This window comes from Electrona antarctica (genome assembly GCF_951216825.1).
Source record: "Electrona antarctica genome assembly, chromosome: 18".
In the NCBI taxonomy this organism is placed as follows: domain Eukaryota; kingdom Metazoa; phylum Chordata; class Actinopteri; order Myctophiformes; family Myctophidae; genus Electrona; species Electrona antarctica.
The window spans coordinates 35,406,910-35,434,475 of NC_136799.1; the positions used below are offsets into that span (position 1 = coordinate 35,406,910).

At 41.1% G+C, this 27,566-nt stretch overlaps 2 protein-coding genes and 1 long non-coding RNA gene across 3 annotated transcripts; 1 reads left to right on the forward strand and 2 right to left on the reverse strand.

Annotated features, from left to right (window-relative positions):
* Positions 1–1,837: 1,837 nt before the first annotated feature.
* Positions 1,838–10,943, reverse strand: plk4 (polo-like kinase 4). Its single transcript, XM_079527266.1, has 15 exons — positions 10,730–10,943; positions 9,646–9,741; positions 9,106–9,201; positions 7,731–7,845; positions 6,275–7,244; positions 6,091–6,182; positions 5,516–5,841; positions 5,062–5,166; positions 4,866–4,968; positions 4,372–4,521; positions 3,788–4,016; positions 3,602–3,704; positions 3,362–3,499; positions 3,159–3,265; positions 1,838–2,225 (listed from the first exon to the last, which is right to left on the reverse strand). The coding sequence occupies exons 1-15, from the start codon at positions 10,757–10,759 to the stop codon at positions 2,111–2,113; spliced, it is 2,775 nt and encodes a 924-aa protein (XP_079383392.1). The 5' UTR covers positions 10,760–10,943; the 3' UTR covers positions 1,838–2,110.
* A 790-nt stretch (positions 10,944–11,733) lies between these two features.
* Positions 11,734–27,271, reverse strand: hspa4l (heat shock protein 4 like). The gene is made up of 19 exons (XM_079528304.1): positions 26,991–27,271; positions 25,353–25,410; positions 25,079–25,219; positions 23,591–23,713; positions 23,283–23,382; positions 22,830–22,963; positions 22,413–22,657; positions 22,198–22,274; positions 20,843–20,994; positions 20,027–20,133; positions 19,751–19,884; positions 19,249–19,445; positions 18,319–18,393; positions 17,042–17,185; positions 16,457–16,582; positions 16,043–16,150; positions 14,849–14,968; positions 12,880–13,041; positions 11,734–12,790 (listed from the first exon to the last, which is right to left on the reverse strand). The coding sequence occupies exons 1-19, from the start codon at positions 27,095–27,097 to the stop codon at positions 12,614–12,616; spliced, it is 2,487 nt and encodes an 828-aa protein (XP_079384430.1). The 5' UTR covers positions 27,098–27,271; the 3' UTR covers positions 11,734–12,613.
* LOC306942428 lies at positions 13,249–14,989 on the forward strand. Its single transcript, XR_013792290.1, has 3 exons — positions 13,249–13,323; positions 13,572–13,644; positions 14,862–14,989. It is a non-coding gene; the product is annotated as an uncharacterized lncRNA (long non-coding RNA).
* Positions 27,272–27,566: the final 295 nt, after the last annotated feature.

Sequence of the window (27,566 nt, forward strand, 5' to 3'; positions counted from 1 at the left end):
ATGTGATGTCATTAATGTTGAATTGTATGACAATGTTTCTTTCTTTTTTTTTTTAGTAAAGACCATAACGTGAAGCCTCACCATCTCCTTGCTCATATACCAAAATGCGCATGTGCAACAGAACATTAAAGGCTTTAACATAACTTCATTTTGTTGAATATCCTGTGAACCAGTCTTAAACCTAGAACTCTACCTAACAAGTCAAGTACACAACTGTCAAAAAGGACAAACATACTATAAGAAAATAAGTGGGTGATGGCTGATTCGGGCATTAGTAATCATCACTTTTTTTTTCTCTCTTTAGGGGCGCTAGCCCCTCCTATGTCCAGCTTTGAGGATGTGTGTAAACACAAATATTGTCCTAACACAAACATGAAATGCCATTGAAAATGAATGGCCATTTTTGATTGTTTGTGTAAACACAAACATATGTAAAAACCTGGATGAGATGTGATTTTTTTTGAGGGGCGCTAGCCTACAGCTTTTGTCCTCACACGTCTCAATATTTGCCATTAACAATGAAAGGGGAATTCAGGTCAAATGTCCGCTAAATCTTGTCCCCACTCGTCTCAATATTTGCCATTGACAATGAAAGGAGAAATTTCCACCAAATTAACGCCATTGACAATGAAGGGACGGGATCGGCTAACCAATCACATAAATTCAGTTGTTCATGAGATGATGTATGATGATAAGAGCGCCCCTCACTTCACACGGGTGTGATTTTATGTTTTAATTTCACCTGGCCTGAGGTGTTGAGCTAAATAAAATGATGCACACTAAATATACAGACCTCCACACACATTCAGCCTGTCATGACAAGCCGTGTATCAGAGGCAAAAAATGCATCAACAAAAATGTTTTCTTTTCCCTTTGGCTTTTCCCTTCAGGGGCACCCGCTCAAATCCGCTTTCAGGGGTCGGCACAGTGATCATCATATCTGCCTCCATTTCACCCTGTCCTCCGCCTCCTCTTCTCTCACACCAACTAACTTCATGTCCTCCTTCACTACCATAAATCTTCTCTTTGGTCTTGCTCTAGGAAGTACATCTTGATGATGTCATCAAGATACTTGACCTCACTCCCCGAACCCACCTCACCCCTGCCCATTTTGACAGAGTACAGCATGTACCCGTCTAAATACTTCCTTAATGTCAACGAAGTCCACACCCACACCAGAGGGAGTTCAACAAATCATGTGCAACCCAGATTCCTTCAAAACCACTCAAGTGCACCTACGGATGGCCACAATTCAAAACTGGGCCCTGTAAAGTCTGAGTCCTGACTCCCCACACCATTACTGTATGTTTTTGAGTGGTGTAAACCACTCCTACAACTGGCTTTGTTAGTGCTGAAAAAATGAGCATGGTTGCTATGTTCACCCGGGTGTGATTTCATTACGTCAGACAGGCTATATTACACCACTCAGTTCACACGGGTGTGATTTTTTCCTTTTACTTCCTGATATACTGTGTGTGTATATATATATATTTGTACGTATCTAAATGTTCTGATGAATTGAAAATGGTGGACCCTGTTAAACGAGTGTAATGCTTAATCATGATGTCGTCCACAGTACGTTTTTGTATCGAGTTGTGCTTTTGTTTGAAATGTACCCATTCTGCATACTGTTAATTCAATCAATGGCATTGAATATTTAATAAAGTTCTGCATAACAGTTGGTGCTTTAGTCAGAGTATCGTTGGCCTTGTTTATGAATACTCTGTATTGAAGCCATAAAGATGCACTAAATCCTTTAATGATTTCATTCTACAAAACAAATAAATGAATATGCGGATAACTTGTGAATATCAAGTGCTAAGAGAAGACAGCAGAACAAATTGCAGCAATTTTCAATGCAGGCTGCAGATGTTTATTGCCTCATCTTTTATGCATCTCACATTTCATAGAGACAGACAGAAACTCACAGTAAAAAAATAACGGAAGACATAACTTTTCTACATTGACCAACTGTACAAAATAAGTACATAATAAAATATATCTTTTCATTATTTTAGTCTTCTGTACATGTAAAAAAAGACAAACACTATTTACAACGACAAACAATTATAATGCTACTTCCGGTTCTCTGCCAGGCAACTAGAAAGTGTTAGTGGGGTTGTTGGAGGTGATGCGTTGCTGAACTGGTCAACAGCCCCAAAATGGTGGAGAGACAGTGCAGTTTCTCCTTCACATGCTCTGGAAACTTCTCATTGTCCTTATACCTGTAGGGAGACGGGTACATCTGTGTTAGCATTTGGCAAATCATAGAAAAGAATACCAGCACTCACGTTATATCCAATAGTTTCGGCCCGGAGGCCTTCCTCAGCGTGAACCTGAACACCATGTTGGTGTCACTGATAAAGGGGACCTGGGTGCCACGCACAAAACTGCTCGAGTGCACCAGCTCTCACATTATTCATAATATTACATAAATACACGTGCCAATTCATTTCCCCACAGGAGGAATCGCTTACAACAAGAACACATAAAAACAATACATGATTTACACATTACAAGTCTATTCGTAGCCTCTTGTTAGCCCTATCACTAGAAAGTAACTAACCCTGTGCAGATCTCTAAGACCCCTATATAAAGAGACTAAGATTTTTCTATAAAAGATAAAGATCTTAAGAGACATTACAAAAATCAGACCTGTCTGAAGTGAGTGGTGCTGTACTGTACTAGCCCTACTCCCTGGCCTGTCTCTGTCTGTGTGTTAGGCTGTGCAACAGTGACACTTGGTGGTGAACACACGCTATAACGCAGTCTGCTCTCAGTAAAGAGTCTCTCACACTTTTGGAATGTTTCTGTGCAAAAATGGGAGGCTCCTTAAACACATGGCCCACACTAGGATCACTAGACATTTGCATTTTGCATTTGGCAAATAACAGCAAACAACCACCATGCATGATGCAAAGATGTGGCAATAACAGAGAGAGAGAGAGAGAACCCCAGTGAAGGTGCTATGTATATAGTCTACACACACTGTAGTTTATAAACTATGGTTGTTTACTGGTTGTCTTACTCAGATTATATCTTCACTATATATGTTGGAGTGGTGGGATGTGCGTAATTTCATTTCAAATACATATATGGGCATGTGACAAAGTATTTTAATCTTTGAAGCAAAGCCAGAGGACTGCTGTCTTTGTTACCTGGTGGTATGTCCTTCTGGGGACGTGTAGATGATGCAGGACACCCCAGACTGCACCACCAGCTGAGAACCATCATTGAATTGCACCCACACCTCTCCACTGGTCAACTGTATGAACAAAACATTTTACATTAAAACTTTGATGCCAAAAATAATATTAAGGGTGATCATAATGGGTTTGAGGGTATTCTGGGCATCATTTACCTGCGAGGCCCAGCCAATGTTGGGCACAAACACTGATTTGACCACTTTGCCCGCACTGGACACCAAGTCCTGCTTCACTGCAGAGCATTTCTTATTAAGGCTGGCTGAGGTGACATCAGACCCATCGTAGGAGATCATCTGGTGATTCAAGATAAAATATATAGTATGTACAGAAACAGTGCATATCATTAAATATGCGCATGCATGCTTCCTGCAGTGTTAGGATTATGGGACACTCACCGACGGAGTGATAGAAGGAGGCTTTGGCGGTGAGGCGACATCAGCAGGTGGCGGTTGGGATGGCGACGATGACCGGCAAGGGGAGTCAGCATTGGCAGGTCGCCTACAATCACATGACTAAGATGAGCCACACATCAAGGATTAACTGGAGAAACGGTCATGACATCAATTGATTCTCCTCCTCACCTGCCAATAGTGATGGGGAAAAATGGAGTGTTTCTGGCACTCCGCTGCTCTTCTGCGACGATAGCCACCTCCAGAGACAGACACATGCCATGTGCCTCGTCTGACAGCTCCACGTATGACCTGCTGTCTGGACTCAGGCCGCTCAACCCTGCCTCGCCCTTTACTGTGCACGACTTCCCACTCTTCTCAACCACTCGGATCAGCTCCGACGTCTTGTGTATCTTTGCTCCTATTGCAGAGAGCAACCATGATGGTCATTTAATGTTTGTGGAATAGTATGCAAGAAAATGTAATGTCCCACTGTTAACATATTGTTAATTATACACTTCTGACCAGGCAATCCATTTCCCTGATGCGATTTATATTTTGACATGTAAGAAAAAAAGTCAAATTTTTTCATCTTTCAACAATGTAAAGGAATAAGTAAAATAAACAAGTAAATCATGAAGGTAGTGGTATGCTATTGTGTACATTTATTTCCCTGTGTGAAAATACTGACATACATCAAATATGGGTTTATCTGGTCCGTAGAAATTGTGCCAGCACTTTAAAGTCACAGCATCCTCCTTCTGCTTGTGACTCACCATCATAAAAGCAAACTTCCAGGTCTGCATCAGGAGAGTTCTCCATCAGCATGCATTTGGCATACTTGGTGTAAAGGGTCACTTTGGGAGTCTTGGATTTCACAAGCTGCAAAAACTTGGAGGCATACTGGTACTTCTTCCAATACTTTTCTAGAGGAAACAAACCGAAGACAAAAATATAAACTATTAGGATTACTTTTGTAATCTTCCATCAACAGATATACTGTCTGGTGTGATGCATCAGTATAGGCATCTTCAACAGTCTATTGCTGCTATGATATATTATGTTTACACAATTACTTTCATTGTCGTTCACACCACTAGCTAATTTAAAACAATAAATAAATAAATCTGAAAAAAATAAGAAAGAAAGAAACGTCATTATGCTAGCCAGTAGGCTAAGTAATATCTGTTTCTCAGTTACAAACAGAAGTTCACAAAGATTGGTAATTGAATGAACAGAATTATTGTTTACAGAATGAAACCATCTGTACCTGGAAGGTCCTCATAGCTGCAAATGAAGATCTCTTCAGGGGGAGCAGGAGGCCTGTCCAGCACAGGAAACCCCTTTCCATCATTAGGATGGTATATTGTCACCTACAAGATAAATAAAAAGGGTCTTGTTGATTACAAATCTGCAATAAATATATGATGCTATCCCACAAACGTGTGGCTGTTGCTGAAACTCACCATTGAACCATCGCAGGAAATTCGAAGGACTTCTTTCACCCTCTCTTGACTGCCCTGTCCCCTTAACAGCTCCATGCACACTTCACCTGTATCAACAATGCTCACCTGAAGACAAACACGAGACCGTTAAACAAAACTGAATTGATTTTTACGCAATGGCAAAAATAGCAAATATAGCCGATCTACAAGCTCACAACACACGCAAGCATTTTGAGCTTATAGATCAGCTATTTTCGCACAACACGGTTGTACAAAGAAATATATAAAATAGGGCTTAAGCCATAAGTGGATTTAGTCGATTATTTAAAAATATATTTAGAATGTTTTTGTGTTGATTCATTGGTATATAAAATCGTTAAGAAATTAGCTAAAACAAACATGGTTCTCGATTATTCTGATCGATAGAATAATAATCACTACAAAAATAGTCGACAGTTGCAGCCCTCGATCTTACCACTGCATTTTTGGTCTTCTGTCTGATAGGTTTCAGTCTGGAGGCACACAACGGTGGGATCACATCTCGAAGAGATTTCTTCTCCTTCTTCTGGAACTCTGCTACAGGTATACTATTCTCCCTGTAGGAGTCAGGGTTATGCGGCTGGGGGAATTGGTGCGGGTGGTGCTGGTTGTGGTGAGGATTGGCCCCCTGGCCTGGCGGCTTGTCCGTCCAGGAGTTGTGCACACCAAGAGGCTCCCTGCCACTGTGGAGACTCCCGCTGTTGCTATGGAAACTCCCACTGCTGCTGTGAGCACTGTGGTCTGTGGGCCTCGAGCCAGAACCTGAGGAAGGGGTGGAAATGTTGGTTCTGATTCTGAACTCTAGCAAAAAAGGAAATCTGCATGACAGAAAATGCAGCAGGGGTGCAAGAGGAGAAAAATAATAATCACAGTATATCAAAATAAAAGCTCAATGCAGCACTTTGAATTTAATCTAAATGATGCTATAATTCAAGGTGTTTGCATAGAGGCATGATGCTTTAATTTCTCTAATACTGAATAAATAGCTAAAGATAAAAAAACAGACTTTACCTTCTTTACTGAACCAGTTTGAAGCACCATTCGAGTCTTGGAACTGAATGCAGGGTGGATGTAAAGGCTGTGTGGATAGTGAACAACCAGAACTGAAAACACAAGAGACATGAAAAGTTACTACGTCTGAAAACTAAAGTCATCTTTTGGAAATGTTTACAAAAATAAAAGGACAGCATCTCACTTAGCGGCTTGTTTGATGGGGGGTGATGGGAGCCTATCGTGCTCAGAAAAAGGGTGTGGAGTGGAAGTCATGGAGAAGGCCTGCCTTTCGGTGCTGAAGAGAGTCTCCTCTGAACGATACCTTCCCAGGTGGGTGTAACCCATCCCCTGTCCTGCTTCCTTAGAGCTGGAGCGGTCTGAGGAGTGAGCCCTCCTGAGGTAGCGAGAGTGGGGCTGTCCGGTCTCTCCGATGTGTTGCGTCCTGCCCTCTCGAGGAGCTCTGTTTGTGTGCTGCTGCCAGTGATCTCCGTCCTCAAAACAGGCACTGCTCGGCTGGCGAGGCGCGGCCGGAAGGGGCATCATGCGGTTGGGGAGGGTGATTCCTATCATGTTCTTTGTTCTCCTTTGCAGCCGATTGCTGCTGCTGCCTGAGGTAGAGGAGGTGCAGCCTGTGGAGATGGTGGCGATGCCACTGTCCATGGAGCCTGTATCCTCCAGTCTAAGCTCCTTAGTCCTGGCCAGCAGGCTATGAGTCATGAAGGGGTGGTCTAGCAGTGCAGACAGACTGGGCCGATGGGAAGGGATCTTCTGTAGGAGCTGGTAGATGAGATCCTGAGCTTCTACAGACACGTGTCTGGGCATATCGTACTCCCCAAGAACCACTTTGTTAAGTGTGTTTTTGACCGTGTCCCTCTCAAAAGGAGGCCGACCCATCAGGAAAGCATAGAACATGCAGCCCAGGGACCAGACGTCACATTCCAGACCGTGGGCGCTGCGCGTAGCCACCTCTGGGGAGATGTAGTTGGGTGTTCCGCACATGGTGAAGTGTTTTTCAGTCGGGAGCTTGAGCTGAGTGGCCAAACCAAAGTCAGCGATCTTAATGTTCATGTTGCTTGTCAGGAGAAGGTTCGATAGAGTCAGATCCCGGTGCATAATGCCATGAGTATGCAAGTACAGCATACCTTTCACTATCTGCAGCATGAAATGCCTTGCTGTGGAACAAAAACACAACAAATCTTAAAGGACCGTACATGCAGCAGGCTACACCAGGGAACAAACAAGTTATTGTATCAATTAAATTGTTATTATTATTGTTATAATTGTTATTGTTTAGTAGTAGTACAATATATGTATACAGTTAGCTAAATATTGCGTTTATACTGTATGTATATATATATATATAGTTGTGATACAGTATTGTATTCAATTTTATGCTTTATTTGTTGTGTTCCGTATGGTAAGATGACAAGGACTCACATTAGGAGGATCGCCACCTGGCAAAGTGTCAATCACCTTTAGTTTTTTGGTGGCCACTGCTGCACATTACTAAGGACCTTCTAGCTATAAGACGACAGCGCTACAAACTGCGCCACCGTGCCCCCTTCATATTTTGTTTATGTGCAATAAGAATAGTTGACATACAGTCAAGTCAACTAGTAACAACAAAAAGTTAATGTCAAATTCCAAGGCTGACTGACCTTCATCCTCAGAAAAAGGCCTCTTCATGTCTTTCAGGTACTTGCTCATCTCTCCATTATGCGCCATCTCCAACACCAAATATACATAATTACTATCTTCAAAGTAGTTGTAAAGCTTCAGGGAGAGAAAAGACCACATGTTACAATACAATACATATTAATGATGATCAATATCAAAAGCAGATAAAGGAAGAAAAAAAACAGTATATATAACAGTATATTTACAAGACACATAACTTAAGACAAGGCCGCAGGCAATGGCCCTGTAATATCAATGTGAATACAGTGTACAGTGCACAGTGATACACAGACAAAGAGTAGAAAAGGTAAACGCAAAGTACTTGTTGACCTGGGCAAGATAAAATTACCATGCAAGTTGTCAAACCAAGTACTACTCCTCTTTGACCACGTTCTGGCTGCCATGCATGGCTGACAGCGTGTCTGATATCCGCTTTGCGCTCTGTTATGTAGTCTCGCCAACTATTCCACAATCTTCGAATGCTATATAGAGTCCTCCCGAACCTCCCGAAATCCGAGTAAGGAAGCTGGTATTTCCGTTCACAAAAATATATTTTAAAACATCTTTACATTTTATTTTTTCTGCTAAGCAGCAAGCTATATTAATGCTTAGATGATTTCGATTTATGTGACTATAAAGACGAAACGGAAGTGGTGAGGATGCTTCACCTCCGCTTTATCACTTACTCATGGTAAGAGCTTCCGTGCTCCAGACTGTATGACGGAAGCATTTGAAAATTGCAAGAGGCAACAGTCTGGCCACGTGAGATCTGTTATCGGGTTGGCCGATTAATCGGCAGTCTGCACCAATATCATCATTTTTATTGAAATATCAGAAATCGGGGCAAAATTTTATTTTGGTCGAGTTTCCCTCGCTCTATGCAACAAGGCATAAATTAGGCATATGTGCTCCTCACTGCATCTGGTGCTGTTGAATGGGAGTAGTCCACTGACATGATATATATAATATACTGTTATTGGTGCCAGGGTGGGACGTTTGTGCTTTACAACCTGCTGGTGCTGATTAATTGAAGAGACCAGCTTGATTAGTTTCTTATTTATATTCATTATTATTTTTACAGGGAAAAAAAAAATTGAGGAACTGTTTGGCATGTTTTATTTATAACTCAGTTTATAAGAAATCCTGTTAAATAATCCAGCTAAATAATTATAATGTTGCATTATAATGTCGATCCCTACATTTCACAGGCAAATAAATAACAAAGGGAAGAAAAGAAGCCATTTATGTCCGAATCTTAATGGTAAAGGCACAGAACGTCAACAACAGACTGAATGAATAAAATAAACGGAGTTCATTATTATTAATTCATTATTAATGATGTCCAAACAACTTTACCTCCAGTATTGATGGGTGTTTCAATCGACACTGTATTTCCACTTCGTTAGTCACACGCTGGACCATGCCAGATTTCTGCATAGCTTTTTTGTCAATCTGCAATAAGTACAAAAGAGGTAATTATACACCTGACCTGCCTCTATGTACAGGTAATGGTGTACTGTGTGACATCACATGGTGTCTGATTTAGCTCTGTGGTTGATAGTCAGTCTGTTACCCTTACCCACAAAGACAATGTGAATTTCTCAAGTAGTCTAATCTTTGGGGAATCAGTCCCACAAGACCCCCATGGGAGGGAGCTGTGGTCTATCTAATAATGCCAACAACATTCTGAGCACCAGTTGCACTCCAGCTCTTGATGGTTATAGCAATTGAACAAATTACAGACTTACTAAAATTTCAGAAATTAATCTTAATTAATCTTTGTAGATATTAAGGCAAGCATCAAGTCTCTGCTTTAGGTTAGTACAAGAATTTCACCACGTATACAAGCCATGAAATTAATACATTGACGATAAAATTTGTATAAGGTATTCTTACCGTTTTGATTGCAACTTCCAAACCAGTGTTCACTGATTTTGCCCGGTAAACACAAGCAAAGGATCCCTTACCAAGCAAGTTGAGGACCTTAAAATCCTAAGAGAATAAAAGAAAAAAAAACATTAACATTTATGAAGTCCAAAATACCAAATTTATATAGACAAATAATTGTGATTATGGGAAACAGACAACTTCTACATTTCAGCATTGCTTCCTTTGATCCATTGCAAATAAGCAGAGGACTGTAAAGAACTATACCTCAATCCTCAGAGCATCTGCATGAGATAGAATGTTGTCCCCATCATTACTAACTGTGTTTTTAGTCCCGAGGTTATTATGAAGGAAATAGTGAATAACTTCATCAATCAAAGTCCCTACTGTCTGCGACATGTTGGTGGTGGCAGGACCAGACACCTTCTAAAGTTAACGTTTCAACAGAGGTGGGCTCGAACCCTTACACATAAGGGACTATAAAAAATAACTCCCACAATAACGTTAACTGCCAAACAAGCCATCTCCACCTGACGCTGTCATCTGGCCAACCACAAACCTCTAATTATCCCGGTTCCATTCCCGCTGATGAGGACAACAGACAGACCGTTTCTAAGCAGCTAGAAGTGATGCATGCAGCCAGTCTCCAGAGGGCGGGTCTGTCTGGGCGAATGCAGCCCTCAGCCCTGGGGGGCTTGCAGCCAGGCAAAACAATCCTCGCAGGGCGATTCAATAATTACTAACACTATGGGTTTACTAACTCTATGGTTTACCTTACTGCGTAGCTAAAGTTTAAATAAGCCATTGTGTCAGCAATCTGCCAATGCAGACCCTTACGAGTGCATTTGGTTCCATTTCTACACTCTGGGGGGGTAACAAATGCATCATAAATTAGGATTTCAAGATTTCAATTGGTGGATGATAATTAATAATACATCATAGAAAAGGAAAATAACAAAAAATGAAAAGCCCCTAAAACGTTTAACCATTTTTTGTTTTTGTAAAAAAAATTTAGCCCTGTTGTAGTTGTTAGTTGTAGTATAATGGCTGCTATGCGCATGCTAACTGATTAGCATTAGCGTTTAACACCCACCTCGATTTTTTCGCCGATTGAAACGCTCATCTTGTCCGATGTTGGTCGAACCAACGGGTCCGCTTCTGTAAATGTATATCATCCAACCGCGTGTGCATAGATCTTCGTTGTAGAAACCCTCAAATAATCAATAAATCATATTCTTTTATTCCCCTCCAAAACTTTGGAACTACTTCCATTTTGAAAATATCCGCCCGTTACAATATTGCCAACGTCACAGCCTACGTCATATCACAACAAATGTGATGTGCCACGCCCACCCATGTAGAAAGTCTTCTTTTGGACAAACAGCATGCGAGTGCACTGTCTGTGCACTACCGCCACTCACTGACCTGGAATGTAAACTAAAGATCTACCCATCATAATATTCTAATCTAGGCCTAGGCTAGAGGTGCGTTCGGAAATGCGCACCGGGAGCGCACTCGTCGTTATTAGTTTGCATTGCACAGTGCGCTATTTCCGAACGTGCCCTTGGGTATACACAGTATGTACCAAACAATGAAGCTATAATCTGAAACCACATGATGCCCCTTACTTATTTTAATACATGGTCCACTTTATACAATATTCATACTTTCCATTATTATGCTTTCCAATTACAGCTAGAGAGAGAGAGAGAGAGAGAGCGAGAGAGAGAACTGTTTAGATCAGTATGACTGTACACTTACAGCACCTTTAATTCTTGTATTACCTCCAAATTTCCCAATGTTTTAAACACCAACCCATACAGTACATACGGAAGAAAAATGATCTCCATCCTGAAACTTCAACTTATGCTGATCTAGGCCTACATAACGATCAATTTAACATTATCCCAATAATTTATATATCCATATATATATATTTCCCTAGAAACTTCTAGAAACGTTTGAATTCATTTTTTAACCATTTCATATTATTCATTTGCTTTTTTCAAATTTTCTATTTATTTGTGGGCGAGTCTTTAATTTCATGTTTTAGCAGCAGAACATCAAACCATTTCAGACTTTAAAATTTGTCTTACGGACAAATGTATTTATTATTTGCCATCTTTAAATCCCATATGACTTTACGGAAGATGCACGAAAACAGGAAGGAAATAAGCAGCCTGTATGATTATTTGAGATTTGGTGTATGAAGCGTTGCCATTTCCATTTTAACACTAGGAATGTGTTCTCTAAATATACATACTACAGTATAACTACAGCTGCTTTAAATTACTAAAATAGTATTTACAGTTTCTAGACATGGACACCATTCCAAAGTCATTAAATACAAATATATATAATATGCATTAATGCATACATACTAATAATCAGCCAATCAAAATCAATCAGCCATAGCGATTGCTTAGAGTAGACAGCACTTTGTTGTTATGTCGCTTTAGAAGGCCAAGTGATAGAATTCACAGCGGAGAATGGACACTTAGGTTTCGGAGATGCAAACACAAAAGCTTACCTACAGTATGTATGTTAAAGAGAAATCAGTTTTACTTCAGAACAAGTGTTTGGTCTATTGCATGATCATTCTGCCATTTATTGGATAAGTCAAACCTAGGGATTCACACTATTTTCACACACGACGGTAAGTGGAATAGAAATAAAATAAAATTCAAAAGGAAAAGGCCAACAGGGGGAAACTGAAAACAAATTCGCATAACACCCTGCTGACTGGCTGGTAAACATGGATTAATGGTCCCAGGTATTCACATTTCTACAGTCTAAAGCTTAATTTATACTCCATCGTGCAAGGGTGTTGCTTGCCTAAAAGAACAGATCTACAAGCTAGCGACATGTCACATTCTTGTTGGCAAGCGACACCCTCATACTATAGAGTATAGATAAGGCTTAAATGTTCAGCGATGGAGTGATGGTGGCAGAGTTTGGTTGTCAGACAAAGCAGAATTCAGTCCACTTCCATCTCTCCTGAAGCAGGCTTCGTCTTAGCATCTCCCTTCCCCTCAGCTCCTTGCCGGGCCGTCGGGCCGTTATGATCCCCGCTGGTTTTATCGTTTTCTTCAGGCACCTCCTCTATTTTGGGCTTTGGCCTGTTGATCACAGGATTGCATACCTCGTCCAGCTCCTGGTAAGCATAAAGTGTACAGCTGATTACATTTTTCTCAATGAAAGAAAGAACAAGCTGCATGTTAAATTGTCATTCCAATCACATACTTGTATCTTGGAGATGATCTCTGCCACTTTGACGATGGGATCCTGAGCGATGGTCAGTTTATTCTGAGCATTCATCATGCTGTTCATCCAATTCATGCAGTCATTTATACACTTCTCCGCAGTGCTCATCTCCTCTGCATTCAGATGCAAGTATCGCTCATCCTAGGAGGGAGTTAAGAAAGATCAATTCTCTAACATGGACCTAATTCCCTTAATAATACATCAATACATCACATACACTTCCCATTTATGGTTTTACATCTATCACATTTCATTTCAAGGATACAAACAATAAAGGTGTGTAGCACTGCCCCTTTAAGGGTAGTGCATAAAAGGTTTGAGGCCTCAGGCCTCATGTTTGGCCAGAAGCCTGATTTGAGTGTTAGTTGAGGAGTGGGGACCTGGAGGCATAAGGTGTACTGTATGTACACAGCCTAGTACTTGGTAAGAAAACCTGAAACAAATGTTGATGCTTATATTCATTTTGATTATATGGGGATGGATATATTTTAATTAGGCATTTTATATTACATTTACAGAGTAAGGTAGGTGTGATGTTTTATGAGGGAGAGCTGGGACACTGTCGGAGTCGGTAAAGGGTAGGGGAATGCGTTTTATGAGGAATTTTGACATGGGCAGTGGGGACAATGTTAGTCAACATTGTAAGCCAAATTTATCCTCTGTATTTCCAGAGCCTCCAGGTCCTTTCCTCCTGGGTTAACCACATGGTGTGGTATTCAGTCGAGCCTTGAGTATATTGACTGGGTATGTTTTGGTATTTTAGTCGTTTTGCTATATTTTGTATAATGTAATGAATTTGTATTGAGGGGGATCCACTTGATGTATTATGTGCTCTATTGTAGGAGGACAACTAATCTACCTAACCTACAACCTTTCACTGTTTTTCCCACCATGCCATGTTGTATTTGAGACTGTGTTTTACCAGATCGTTTGTTAGGCCATGTTGTAGAGGACATGGGTGTATACTGGGCGGGCGGCTGTGCCATTATTTAATATTGCATGGTTTGGATTTTGTTTGCTGTGATTAGTTTAATTTACTTTTACTTGCGTTTGGTTTTGCGTATTTATATTTCTTTGATTTTTTGCGGTGTATGTTTACTTTGGAGGACCCAGTAGGCCCTGAAGCCTTCAGCCTATATCACCTGCCCTTGGGCTCAGTCCCACTTTTAGAATCATGATTTCCCAGCTATAATAACCCCTCTTCTGTATTTTAACTTGAATATATTTTTCTACATGTTGAATAAACTTGACACTTTGTTACATCAGCCTCTGGTGCTGTTCATTCACCCGTACCAAATTGGGAAACCTTAACCTTGTCCAGCATATACAGTATATGGTTAATGCTATGGTTAATGTGTTAAGGTGTTTGTAGGATCCCTCACTCCTATTTGTGAGGGTGGCATAGTCATTTCATAATAATATACTGTAGCCCTGCTAAAGGTGTAAATTGTGTGACCTGAAACATTTCCAGTGTTTACAGGCCACAGGAGATAAACCACCAAAAAGAAAACAAGTTTGTGCACTCGGCATCAAAAATGACCATAATTTGTGTGGTCCCATTGCAGCCTTGGTGTCGTTGACAGTGAAGCTGTACAACACAGTTTTCACCTTTTTAGAGCTGTTTCAAGGCTGGACAGCATCTGTGTCATATTAGTTTTTTTAATGAACATTTTAACATTTTCAGAAAACTTATAGAAGCCGTTTTTAGAATCAGCCTCAGGTCTAGTGTAAGTGTGAACCACTTTCATCCCCATTAAAAGTTTCCCTCCAAAAATTCAAAAATAGTGAAAAAGGCGGATCTACAAGCTAAGATAGTATAAAATCAAGTTAGATGAAATGAAACGGGAACAAAGTACAGCTATGACTTGTGCTTTCGTTTGAAATGTACCCATTCTGCATCCTGTGAAAAATCAATCAATACATATGCACCAATATATTCTATGTTCACCTTCTGTTTATAGGATTCCACAGCCTTCATAAAAAGTTGCAGTTTCTTGCCGAGTTCTTCAAAAGCCCTCGGCCTGTCCTCCTGCTCCCTGTGTCGGTCCTGAATGGGCTGACCAAACCTCTGCAAAATGATAGAAGTTTTACTGAAGGATATTCAATATAGAGAAGAATGGCAACCGGGGAATAAAGGTGCACACAGTTGAGCTACATGGCTCGTCATCACCGAACCTGACCTTTTAAACACCAAATTGAACCATTATCAGATATTGAGTTAAAGACATAATAATATATTCATGTGCCTGTGTGATACAATTGAGTCATTGCAAATAGAGACATGCTGTACAGTTACACCGGGGCTCCACCGGGCGCGTCAGCGTCGCGTCTCCGTCACCGTCAGGGAATGTTCCCTTTTTAATCAATGAAGGGTGGCTCCACTGCCCGCGTTGCGTGACATTAACGCGTGCATTAAAATTGACGGAGACGCAACGCGTCCGGTGGAGCCCTGGCGTTAGACGGCCTCGTTTCAATAGTTCACCAATCACCACTCGACTAATAATCAGAATGCTATTCAGAAGATTAGGACATGCTCTTGATCCATTACATTTTATAATCTGTCTCTTAATCCCTGTTCTGGACCTCATGGTCTAGTCTAGTGCAATGTGTCATTTGAGACCATAAAATAAGCTTTTGAAACAGAACCGCTTAACACTAAGCCAGTGTTGATAGTAAAGAAGTGTTTGTGCAAATCCAGTAGTTTCGGACAACTGACATAGAAATTCTTCTACAGCAGGGGTTCTCAACCCGTGGGTCGCGACCCCTCAGGGGGTCGCCAAATTATTTTAGGGGGTCCCCAAATTATTTTCAAAAAAAAAAAAAAAAAAAGATTTTTTAAAAAAAGAAAAAAAAATCACGATTTTTCAAAAATAGCAGACCTACAAGCTCGTAGCGCGCCACTCGGTGGCGCGCTATGAGCTTGTAGATCTGCTATTTTTAAATAGCTAAATTATAACAATGCTTAAAACACCAAAAGGGGTTCCCGCCCAAAATGGTTTAAGGTTATTGTAGCAGTCAATTTATATTGGGGGTCGGGAGGGGGCGGGGCGGGGGTCCCGAGACGTTGCCAAAGCATTTTCGGGGGTCCCCGGCCAAAAACGTTGAGAACCCCTGTTCTACAGTATAGTAAGCAAAGACCAACCTTGAGTGCTTCCAGTTTTTCCACGTAGACCTGTTTGGGTTGATCTTCTCCCTCTTCATACAACCAGTTCTCTGTGTCCTCCAGCATCAGCGTCAGTCGGCTACTGTCCTATTAATGAGGTCCAAATAACAGATTTTTAACAGTTTTACTGAATTGTGTTTGTTCGTTGTATTACTATTATTAGCCTTATTTTAATCGTGGTAAAAACCGGGACAATTTGGTTGTTGTGAATGTTGAAAACAAGGATATTGTATAACTGGGATGTCCGCTCACAGGAACTTTACCCCTGCGCCACACGTAAATCCCAACCACCGCATGTAAATACAAACCCAAATGTAAATCTGAAATCATTATTTTATTGTTAGTACTGTCTGTACAGAGGAATTTGTATGAAATAAAAAATAATGTTATTACCTCCTCTGTGATGTACTTTTCATAGATGCCACAGAGTTTGTCCCGTAGGTCATATACGTACTCCTCCACAGCATTTTTAGCATCATTCCGCTCTTTCTCCAGTTTGTCCTGAACAATCATCTGACCCTGAAAACACAAACACGGCACACATTTCATCAATCAACTACTAGCCAAATTATATTTTGACCAGATGATGTAGTCCTCAAACACTTGAATCCAAAACATTCTTCTGTGAACTTTATTATTTGGTACATTAGTGTTCTTACTTCACTTGGAGGTACTTTACTGTAGCACTGAGTAACTGAACGTATGGTATAGTATTCATCTGACATACCGTAATAAGAGATTCATTTTCTGACATTCATCCAGAATCTAACCTCTGCTCTACCATCATTCCCACTCGTAGAGATGAGCAGTATTATTTTGTATAGCGTTGAAAAGTGAATAATGTAAAAAATTCAAACGGACACAGGTTGGACTTTACATGCATAGCTGAATAAAGCCATCTTTTTTCAGGTCACCTAGCGATAGGCATTCCAATAACGGCATGACTCTGCATTTCTTTGGACCACCAGAGGGACTCACCTCATACTCTATAAAGTCATTAAGGACACCCCTGTCCAGTTGTCTGATGGTGTTGGCTAAGATGGGCAGATCGATGCTCTTCACCTTGACTTTGGGCTTACTTCCCCCTGCCGTCGCATCCTGCTTCTCTCCTGGTGCCCCTTCCTGTATTGGTAAACAGAAACAATTCACCCCCTATACTAAATTCTATGGTGCTTTTGTTTTATTTTAACCTGATTATTTTCTTTTAGCCCCTAATTCCCCCCCCTCTCCCTCAAAAGGCCACACCTTTTGGCAAGCCCCATTTGTAAATAAGAATCTGTTCTTAATGTGTCTTACCTGGTTATTTAACCGCACCAATGCAACTAGTCGCAACAAACTTTTTTGTTAAGAGCACGACACACCATTGCAACTCCTTGCAAATGCCATTGGGGATAATGGTTGCACAGTCAGGCCCAGCCCTGTCCATATGGGGGCCCTAAGCAGGGTAGGGTTGGATGCAGCTCAAAGTGAACTTTACTCGGGTATCTAGTTTGTCACCGTCCAACCTTCCTAGCCCGTGTTAATAAAGAAATAATATGCGATAATGGCCAAAACTCAATCGAAAATCAGCGAAAGTGTCAGTTTTCAAGATGTTTTGGCCATTATCTCTGGAACGGAAAGTCTAATCTGCTCAGTTCAAAGCGTGTTGGATGCATGGCGGGCCATCACTGTGGTTGAGCGCAACTACTGTACTGTACGTGCAACTACTGTACTGTACGTGCAACTACTCACAACCGTTTGGTTGCAAGGAGTTGCATGGCGAATCATTGCTGTGGTTTGGGCTTTATAAGACTTCTATACCATTCCCGTGCTATACCTCATGTACCTCACCTGTTGCTATGTTTTTTAACCTGCACCTTATGTCTAACCTCATGTACATACGTGTTAGGGTGCCGTCACACCGAACTTTAATTCTGCGGGCGGATTCTGCCAATGCTTTTCAATGGGAATGGAGCAGTTTGTTGCTATTCAAGGATTTCGCAAAAACAAAAACGTATCCATTCTCATTGAAAAGCATTGTCCGAGTCCACCCGCATAGGCAGAATTGAAATTCAATGTGACTGCACCCTTACATTTGTATGTATAAATGTACAATGTACATTGTCTTTTAACTTATTTCTTTCCTATATTTTCTCCTTGCACTCCCTCTCTCTGTTCCCAGTTAATTTACCGTTAATACAGCAAAGTCCTGAGTGTTAATTTAACTCCGAGTTAAAACAGAATGTTACTGTGCATGTAATTCTGCACCAACTGACCTTACTGCTGGAACTGGCATCTTCATTCTGCTGGTCCAGCTGGCTTTGACCCTCCGGGTCCACCTGCATTTTATTCTGAAATATGATACAAGTCCATAGTGACTTTATCCCAGTACACACATATTGTAACTGATTTATCTTCTCACTAATCTTAGTAATATTTCAAACCACCTATTTAAGATGCAAATTATTCTTGTTAACATGGATAAGCGTAAATGACGAAGAAATACACAATTGGACCAAAGGCATGGCTGAGACTATGTTTTCGCCTCTGTCCGTCCGTCCATGTGTGTGTCCGTCTGTCTGAGCAGCTAATCCCCGCCACCGAAAGATTGAAACTTTGCACGCTCACTCCCTGGAGGCCAGAGCAGAACCTCTGTCCCAAGTCTTTCACATCGCACCACCAGGAGGCCGATCTTTGCATTTAAAAAATATATATTACTCTTATAGCTTTTGTCCAAACATCATGCAGATCGGTATTCGGTACACATTATCTCTATAGCATGTGATTGTGATCAAGACGGATCTGTCTGATTTTTCATGAATTAATGCGGAGGGGTCCATTTTGCACAAAATCGGTTGGACCCATCCCAGTAAGTCAAGGAAGAACCTACATCTTTTACATCATCCTGTTATAGTGCCACCGTGAGTCAATTTCTTTGTAAAACACACAATCCAAACTTTGCTGGTCCACAATAAGCTACCTGGCAGAGACTAGTGCTCCAAGCAGAACATGTTTCTAGTTGAAATTGGAATTGCGATTCCAACTGATAACGTGATGTGGTGCTTATGGATTAAAAATGCATAAGCCAGGGGATGGGGGTGTGTTTGAAGAGCAGACAGGGTATGAAGCGTACAGGGTAAGAAAGAGTGGTTGTGTCTCCACTGTCCACTAGAGCTCTTTTGAAAAGTGTTGAGAGGTGTGCTGACCTGGTCCTCTGGCCTGCCGTCATTCTGCACCATGGGCTCCATGTCCATCTGAACATCCTCTCCGTCACCTTTTTGCTTCTCAATCAGTGCAGCGCTAGATACACTGAAGATGCCGTGCACATTAACACGCACTTTAACTTTCACTTTTGAACTGTCTCCATCTGGCTGGGGGACAACATTCTGAACAGAGAAGCAGCCTGGGAGAAAGAGGGAAGGAAGTGCGAGAGAGTGGTTTATTGAAAAGATAAATCAAAGCGCTGTTAAATGTGAATCCACACTTTATGTAGTTATCTCACTTTGACAAGCACTGAGGTGTTTCAGACTAAAAGTCCCACGAGAGTCACACAAAAATGGGATCTGATACTGCAGAAAGTATAGCTTTTACATGGAGCCAGACACATTATACATGCACCCCAAGAGGCTATATATAAACCCTGTGGAAGCAGAGCTGAACAAAGTCTAAGTGAATTATACAGAAGTGCTGTAGCAGCAGTTAATTTACCTATCCTTTGGTCTGGGTATGGAAGCTCTTGAGGGTTGCTGTAGAAGGCCTCAAGGTCAAAGGTTTCCTTCTTGTGGAAGGTGATAACTTTGGAAAAGGGAGCTGCATGGTTCTTGCTGAACACCTCACACTCTCTGTGACAGGGACGCAACAAAATGGAATCAACAGCTTGTGGAGACACAAAGGACAGGTATCTTTAAGTTTGTGCAATGTCGTGCTTCAGTCACTATTGTTGTGGATATATGGTTTGATCAAGGGATAGAAAGACGTCCATACCCGACTCCATCCTCTGTGGGTGATTTCCAGCGCAGAGTGATGGGAAACGGAACCGCATCCGTAATGGAGAATTCACGCACTTTAAATGCAGGAGACAAAATTGCACACTACAAACATTGCATGCACACACACACACACACACACACACACACACACACACACACACACACACACACACACACACACACACACACACACACACACCATATCAACATAGACACACACAAATGTAAGAAGTCACTGATTTCAACCTGAATTATGTCATTCTATTGTGATGAGGACCCAAAAATCTATGTTGAGATCTCAGGGTCTGGTGTTGCTGTCGCCCAGTTGGAGTTTTTCAGTTGGAATTCTAAACGGGCCAATGGGTGTCCTTTGAATGCAATGACGTAAATAATCAATGTTGTTCTTGAGTTGCTATGTTGCTCTGAATTCAGTATTACACCAAATAATAATCACTCTCTTCGGCAATGTCCATCTCAGAAAACAGCTGCAATGGGTGCATTTTCACACTGAATAAGGCAGTGAAGTGAAATAGAAATTCGGCGTCCGTCGGCAAAAAATGTGACATAACACTTTCCAATGTGTTACTGCATGTCTCTCTTGCTCTCTCTCAAAGGCGTTGCAAAATCTGCCAGCCTTAGCTTATTTCAACATGAGGCTGGCTGAGATTTCGCAGCACCTCGAGAGTGCAGCTCTCAACCCAAATAACACATTGGAGAAGTGTTGTCAGATTTTCACATGTCCTCCTTACAACACAACGATAGATTTCAGATTTAATAGTCTGCATGTCATACAGTACCAAGCGTACAGTACCTGAAGTGCACATCCCCTTGCGACAGCCTCGTCAGCATTGAGGGTGGTGCTGACGTCCTTGCCAAAGAACTTGGAGATCCTCTCTTTGATGGCTGGGATCCTGGTGGCTCCACCCACCACCTCGACTGCATAGACCTCATCCCGGCTAAGCTCTGTTATAAAACATAACAAAAAAACTCGCTGTTGTATTGTTAATGTTGGCTATATAATCATTATTACTATTATTATTTGTTTAGGCAATTTCCCCCCCTTTCTCCCAATTTAGTTTGCTATTACATTTCTGATTTCCACACACACTTGTGTAATATTGTCACTCCTGACCCCTACTGGTTGGTCTTCGGAGTTCGGACTTGGCCTTAGGGATGGTACTATAAAATGTGGATCACTGGCTTCTTTCAAAACAGGCCTGAAAACACAATTTCCCCATAGAAAGGAGGTGATTCATTCACTGCTTACATTTAGTGTTTTGTATTTGTTGATAATTGATATGTATTATTGTTACGTTATGTGGATGAATTGAATACATAGGACCACAATGGAAACAAGTCCCCATGACTTTTTTTGTGTTGTCCTTTAACCTAAATATCTGGCTGTACCTTGTGCTGTTTACATTTCTCACTAATAAAGTATTCAATCAAAAAACTGAAACCACATGATACTCTGATACTCATGAAATCACCTGCTGCTTCCTTTCACATCTGCCACAATCACAGTCACTGCAAGCATAGATATTAAAAAATATAGATGCCTCATTGGCCGCTGCAGTTCATTGGAGCGACGTGTCTCCATTGAAGGCAGGAGGTCAAGCGGAAGTGCCATAGGGAAGCACTGAAGGCACGATGCCGAACCCTAACTCAAGTGACGCCACTCATGCGACTCCACCATGTCTCTCGCTGTCACTCAACTGACTACTGGCCAATAACAGCGCATCTTTTCCGGGACTTATGTTACGCACGCGGAAGCTTGACAAGCTTTCACTCTGCTTCGCAAGGAATCTCAGGAAAATTGTGCCTTCAATTTTGACACGCACCCCAGAGCCGGAAGAGGCGTCTACCTTTTTATGTCTATGACTGCGAGGACATAGAGAGTGTGGAGTAACACCCTATTCCTTACAGTTCTTCACGCCCTTGACCAACCTGTAGGAGACTGTAGTGCAGTCAGTGACGAAGAACGTGCTGACCGACCAACCGCCCTCCTACAAGCGCAACCAATTGTGTTGGAATACCCAGCCAGGCGGAATGCACTACGGAGGATTCCATTTCCAACATCTAATTTACAGGTGGTGGGCAGGAACTATACCCCTGCACCACTTGAGTGCCCGTTGTGATTAACATAAACCAAACACTGTGACGTACTTGACTGTTCAAGGACAGCTTTCAATGGCAACTCTACCCTCAATAGATATTGAGCACACATGTCTTCAAACTGGGTCCTGAAATGACAAACAAAACAAAGAAGAGAAAAATATAATATAAATATAATATAAATATAATATATTCTGTATGTACTGTATGTTAGATTACCCATGCTTAAGATGCAAAATAAAATTAAGGTGGGATTTTTGTTTTACCTATTCATTCTGCCAGAAACATCAATGTCATTCATAAAGCACTCTATGTTCAGAGGCAGGTCAGAAGAGTTTGCGCTCATTAGCTTCTTCAACTTTTCACACTCCTGGTGCAGACGCAGGATGGCCCTAGGGTTCTCCTTCACGTTGAGCTTGTACCGCCCCTTAAAGTCCTCACAGAAGTAATCCACTAGCGCCTCGTCAAAATTACGGCCACCCAGGTATGGGTCAAACGCTGTGGCAAGGACCTGAGGGTACAGATTACAATTGGGATTTTTAAACATGATTTATACTTAGTCGTATGATGGTGTTTCTAACCAAAAATGTACAATCTACAGGCTCACAACACATACAATCTCTTGGAGCTTGTGCTTATGCTATTGTCAGGAAATGTGTGCATTTGAAATAACTAGTACCAACCTTAAGTTTGCCTTTGTTGAAGGCAGTTACAGAGACCTGGTATGATGAATGTCCTATGTCCACAAAAACCACGTTTCTTGGTTTCTCCTCTGGAGTAGGGAGGTCCTGTTTGTAGATCCCATATGCCAAAGCCACTGTCAATCCAAATAAAAATCACAAACTGATTGGAATCTAGGAACAAATTAATTATCATCCTCAAATGCTAATTATATAGCAATGCAGAGTGTTACTTTGTGTGTTAGTGTTTCAACTTGCAGTACAACAATCACCAACAGTATGTACTGTATCTCTTGAATGGCATGTTATAATACCCGACAATACTTCAACTTTGCATGAACTGACAGATTTCTACTGAAGCTAGCAAACAGCAGGTGATAATCCTTCTAAACTGCTGCTATGCAGCCATTTCAGAAATGTCACTATAAGCATTTTGTTCTAAATAAAGTTACTGACCTGCAGTAGTGTCGTTAATCAGACGTAAACAGTTCAGCCCAGCAATCTGTGATGCATCCAACACAGATCGTCTTTCAGCATCTGTGTAAAAACTTGGGACCTGAAAAATATACCAAACATATTATACCAGTCACTGAACACCGTACTTACTTAGGTTACAAATCAAATGATGGTGTTTTTTCTTTCAAAAACTTTCAAAATTGCAAATCTAATAGCTCGTTCTATGCCACATGTCTGCTATTTTCCATATTCCCTGTACAATAAATGATATAGGGTTCTTTGTATTTGGAAATGTATGTGTCACTCACAGATATGACGCAGTCCACCACTGGTTTCTTCAGTCCACTCTCTGCTGTCTCTTTTAACTTGGTCAACAGCATTCCTGTTATCTGCTCAACAGTGAACACTTTGTCCTCATCCAAATACCGCACCTGCAAATGAGGAATAGATTAAGTTTCTCAAGTGCAATTAGTCATTGAAGTAGAAATACTAATGCTAAAACAAATAATTTGAAACACTGGAAATTCAAATAATGTGGAAAAACAATACCGATGTTATAATTTGTCATTTTCATAAATAATGTTAACATGTTATATCAGCTAAATCCATTTCCCATACTCAAGGCTGTGAAGTTAGGAGTGGAAGAAGATCCACCCTGGTAAACACATCCAAGCTCCCTATAACTAACTAAGGGACACTTACAGACAGTATATATAAACTTGTTATTATAGAATCTACCGGTATATAAATGTAATCTCATATTTAACAGTTGAAATTGGTACCAGGCAGATGCATCACAAAAGCTAGTTTTGAATGCTAGACATGTAAAATGTACATTTATAGGCCAATATTCTAATACAGTATATACAACTAAACACGTCCTTCACTCGTGATGTCACGATTGTTCAATTCCATTCCATATATAATTTAATTATATAAAAAAGAAACTGATATTATTGTCTAGATATGTCGAAGTATAGACAATATATGAAGTTGTCCCATATCTGTTGCCCTACTGTACCTTTATTTAAGTCACAAAAACAAAACAAAAACACTGCCTATGAATTTGAATCTATATAGTATCTACCATAATAAAGTCTAAATTATGTCTGTCTGTGGTAAGCAGCATGCACTGGTCTACACGCCGCGTCACTGCTCTGCGATGTGTTGTCAATATGAAGATGACTGACAATTTGATGACATCATGTACAGCAGGAACATGCAGTGCTGTTTCTGCATCATGACGTAAGTCTTGGTGGTGAGAACTATGGCTGAGTCTAGACAGGCCTACTTACTCTGATCACTGATCTGAGCTGGTGAGCTGATCTAGTTAAAACAAGACGGGCCTAATAACGAACTGACTTCCATGTGGATCTCTTATGCCATTTGGCCCAGAGCCGTAGAAGAGAGTCGCGACACGCTTTGATCTCACCGCTCGTTCAATCTCAATGTGCATAGTTCCAAACATTGGAACTATGTCATTGAGATAGAATGAGCACTTCCATATTCCATTCTTCCAATGGGAGTGAACACTAGTGTCGTCACTCTCATACTGGATCACGCTGATCTGGCCAGTCTATGACTATCCGTCATCTACGATGTCAGTACTATGACATCAGTCATCTCCATATTTGGGCAACATTTAAGCCATATCCACCACCATTGACTTCCAGTATTAAATGAAAGTCCTAAAAAGTCAATAAAATAAATCACAATACGGATACACGCTAACAACAGTGACAGCAGTGGAAGATAAACAAGAATGTATGCACTGGAAAACTGTGCAGTGCGTTTACCTTAATTCCAGTAGTGCCATTGGCCAGTTTATGCAAACTGTATGGGAGTTTTGGTTTTTCTGCCTGGACATAAGGGTCATCGAATGCTCTGGCGTGGAACTTTTTGAAGCCATGAACTGTGTTTTTGAAGTTTGTTATAATCTGGAACAACAACCAGAACAACTGTATCATCTCATCTCATCTTTTAAACATTGATTTACAACAGCAGCATTGATCTCTGTGTGGAATGTTACCTTCATTACATAAATTATATGGATAGTTGTAGCTGTCTTACCTGACCCTTAGCTGCATTTCCAATTATACGGTTTTTGGAGGCCAAAGACACACAAGCCCTTCAGAGGAAAAAAGGAATATTGTATTAGTGCTGCTGATATCAGCTGCGATATAGTTGAACTCTCTGGAAACAGATGGTGTGCCAGGCAAAAACTATGTGGGCTGTGAGACTGCCCAATATTTAGCTAATTTCACAAGGGAGTCTGACTATAAACTAGGTCAGTATATGTGACAGAGCAGTTCACCTTCAAAAGTAAACCTCACTTGCAACTTCACTTCTCATCACTCATTGTACGCATCCTTTGCACACCACTGATAACATTGTTTTGCAATGCTGACAGTGGCAAATGGGAATCTTTCTAGAACTTGTGTTGAGGATCCATTTAATCAATTGGCAGCACCAGCTCTATAGTTCCACACCTCCCCTCCAAAACATATCCATCCAATTTGGGAATGAAAACTCCTGCTGCCTCCAGGTTCCTGCAGCCCCTGCATCCCCTTTCCTTAACTCCACGTCAGTAAGCATGCAGCAATGTTCACCATTGTCTTTGCAGGTGTTTTAAACCACTAAAAGCTACATTTTTACACTTAGATGGTGTTTTTGTGCAAGAATAGCCAACACAAGCATATAAGATTTAACAATCAAACAGTAATTGTACGAACAAGATAAACAGTATAGCCATGGAAGACTGTCATAGATTTATTTGATTCTGTCTGTGTGACACATAAATAATCAGAAATATAACAGTCCAATATACATAAACAGTAGCCTTTCCCTGGTTTAAAGGCTGGTTCTATGGCTGAGAGGTGCTTAGATAATGTATATTAATAATAGATCATTACAAGAGAATGAACTATCTTGTATGGATCCATTACAAGCCCCACTGCAGTGCACTGTCACCATGTAAAAATATTTGTTTTCTTTGACCGACATTATATCCAATAATCCATGACGATCCATCCCTTAAAAATAAATAATGTATTTTTTATGTGTCTGACTGACTGTCACAGTCAAAGCTAACTTCAACGCTCACTGCGCAGCACAAAACATGCGCTCCAGCGGCACGCGCACGTGCTAGGGGCCTGCCCTGCATCACTGCGATAGTGCGTGTCATGGTAGCAGCCTACAATAATGTTTAACCTTGTCAGTCGTATGCAAAATTGCAAATGTCGTCAACAAAGAAAAGTCATTTCTGAAGGCATGTTATTTTATTGTCTTATTATCACTCTCTCATCTTCTGCCATGAGTTGCCTGTATGTACATGCCTCTGGTTACTTTTGCTTGTCTTGTACACAGTTACATTCTCAGTGTTACATTTATTCATTTCTGTAACTCTATAAAACTGAAGTGACTGTGTGGATCTCCACCCCAGGGACCATATATTTTTAATGGGCTACGTTTATTGTTTAAAAAAGAATGCACACGTCTGGTGTGTGTGTGTGGCGTTTAATACATCTATAATTAATCCATCCTGCACACACAGCATCTATTATTATCCTTACAATGCTGATGCCGTGACATCAGGTCACAGTGAGTGCGGTTCCTTCCAGTCGCAAACATCGCGTAACAAAGTCACGGCCAAAGGATGTCAATGACAACAACATCATTGTGTAATAATCAGTATATTATTCTACTTACGGTGTGCATCTGTCACTGTATTCATTGGCAACGGTTTCAATGCCACCGCTCCGAGCCACAGCGATGTAACAGTTCTGGAAACCCACATCAATGCCTACCACGGACATACTGCCACCTCAGGAACCAAACAATATGATGATGATACTGTGCTTTACTACTGCTACCTCACTGTGTGCTAACTGCAATACTCTATGTTATGTAAGACGATACGCTTTAAACCCATTCAATCTAATCTCCAGTACTACGCGATGATGAGGTCCAGAGGATTCAGGACCCGGCAGCCCTAACAAACATGCGCAATGGTTAAAGGATGCTTCGTGAACCCGCCCTCGTTCGTCTGTGATTGGCTATGTGGCACCCAAATCCTTGTTTGATTGGTGCGACGACCAGTCCGTAAGAGAAGAATCTAGAATCCCCTGGCAGAAGCATAGGCAGACGGCAGAAGCAGAAGGCATCATGATGATGGGGACGGTGCTAGATAGATCCCATATCCGGAGGGACGGCTACGCTGTGTGATTGGCTAGATGGTTGTCAGGGAGGCAACAGCAACAAAACTTCAAATGCATATTATTTTCT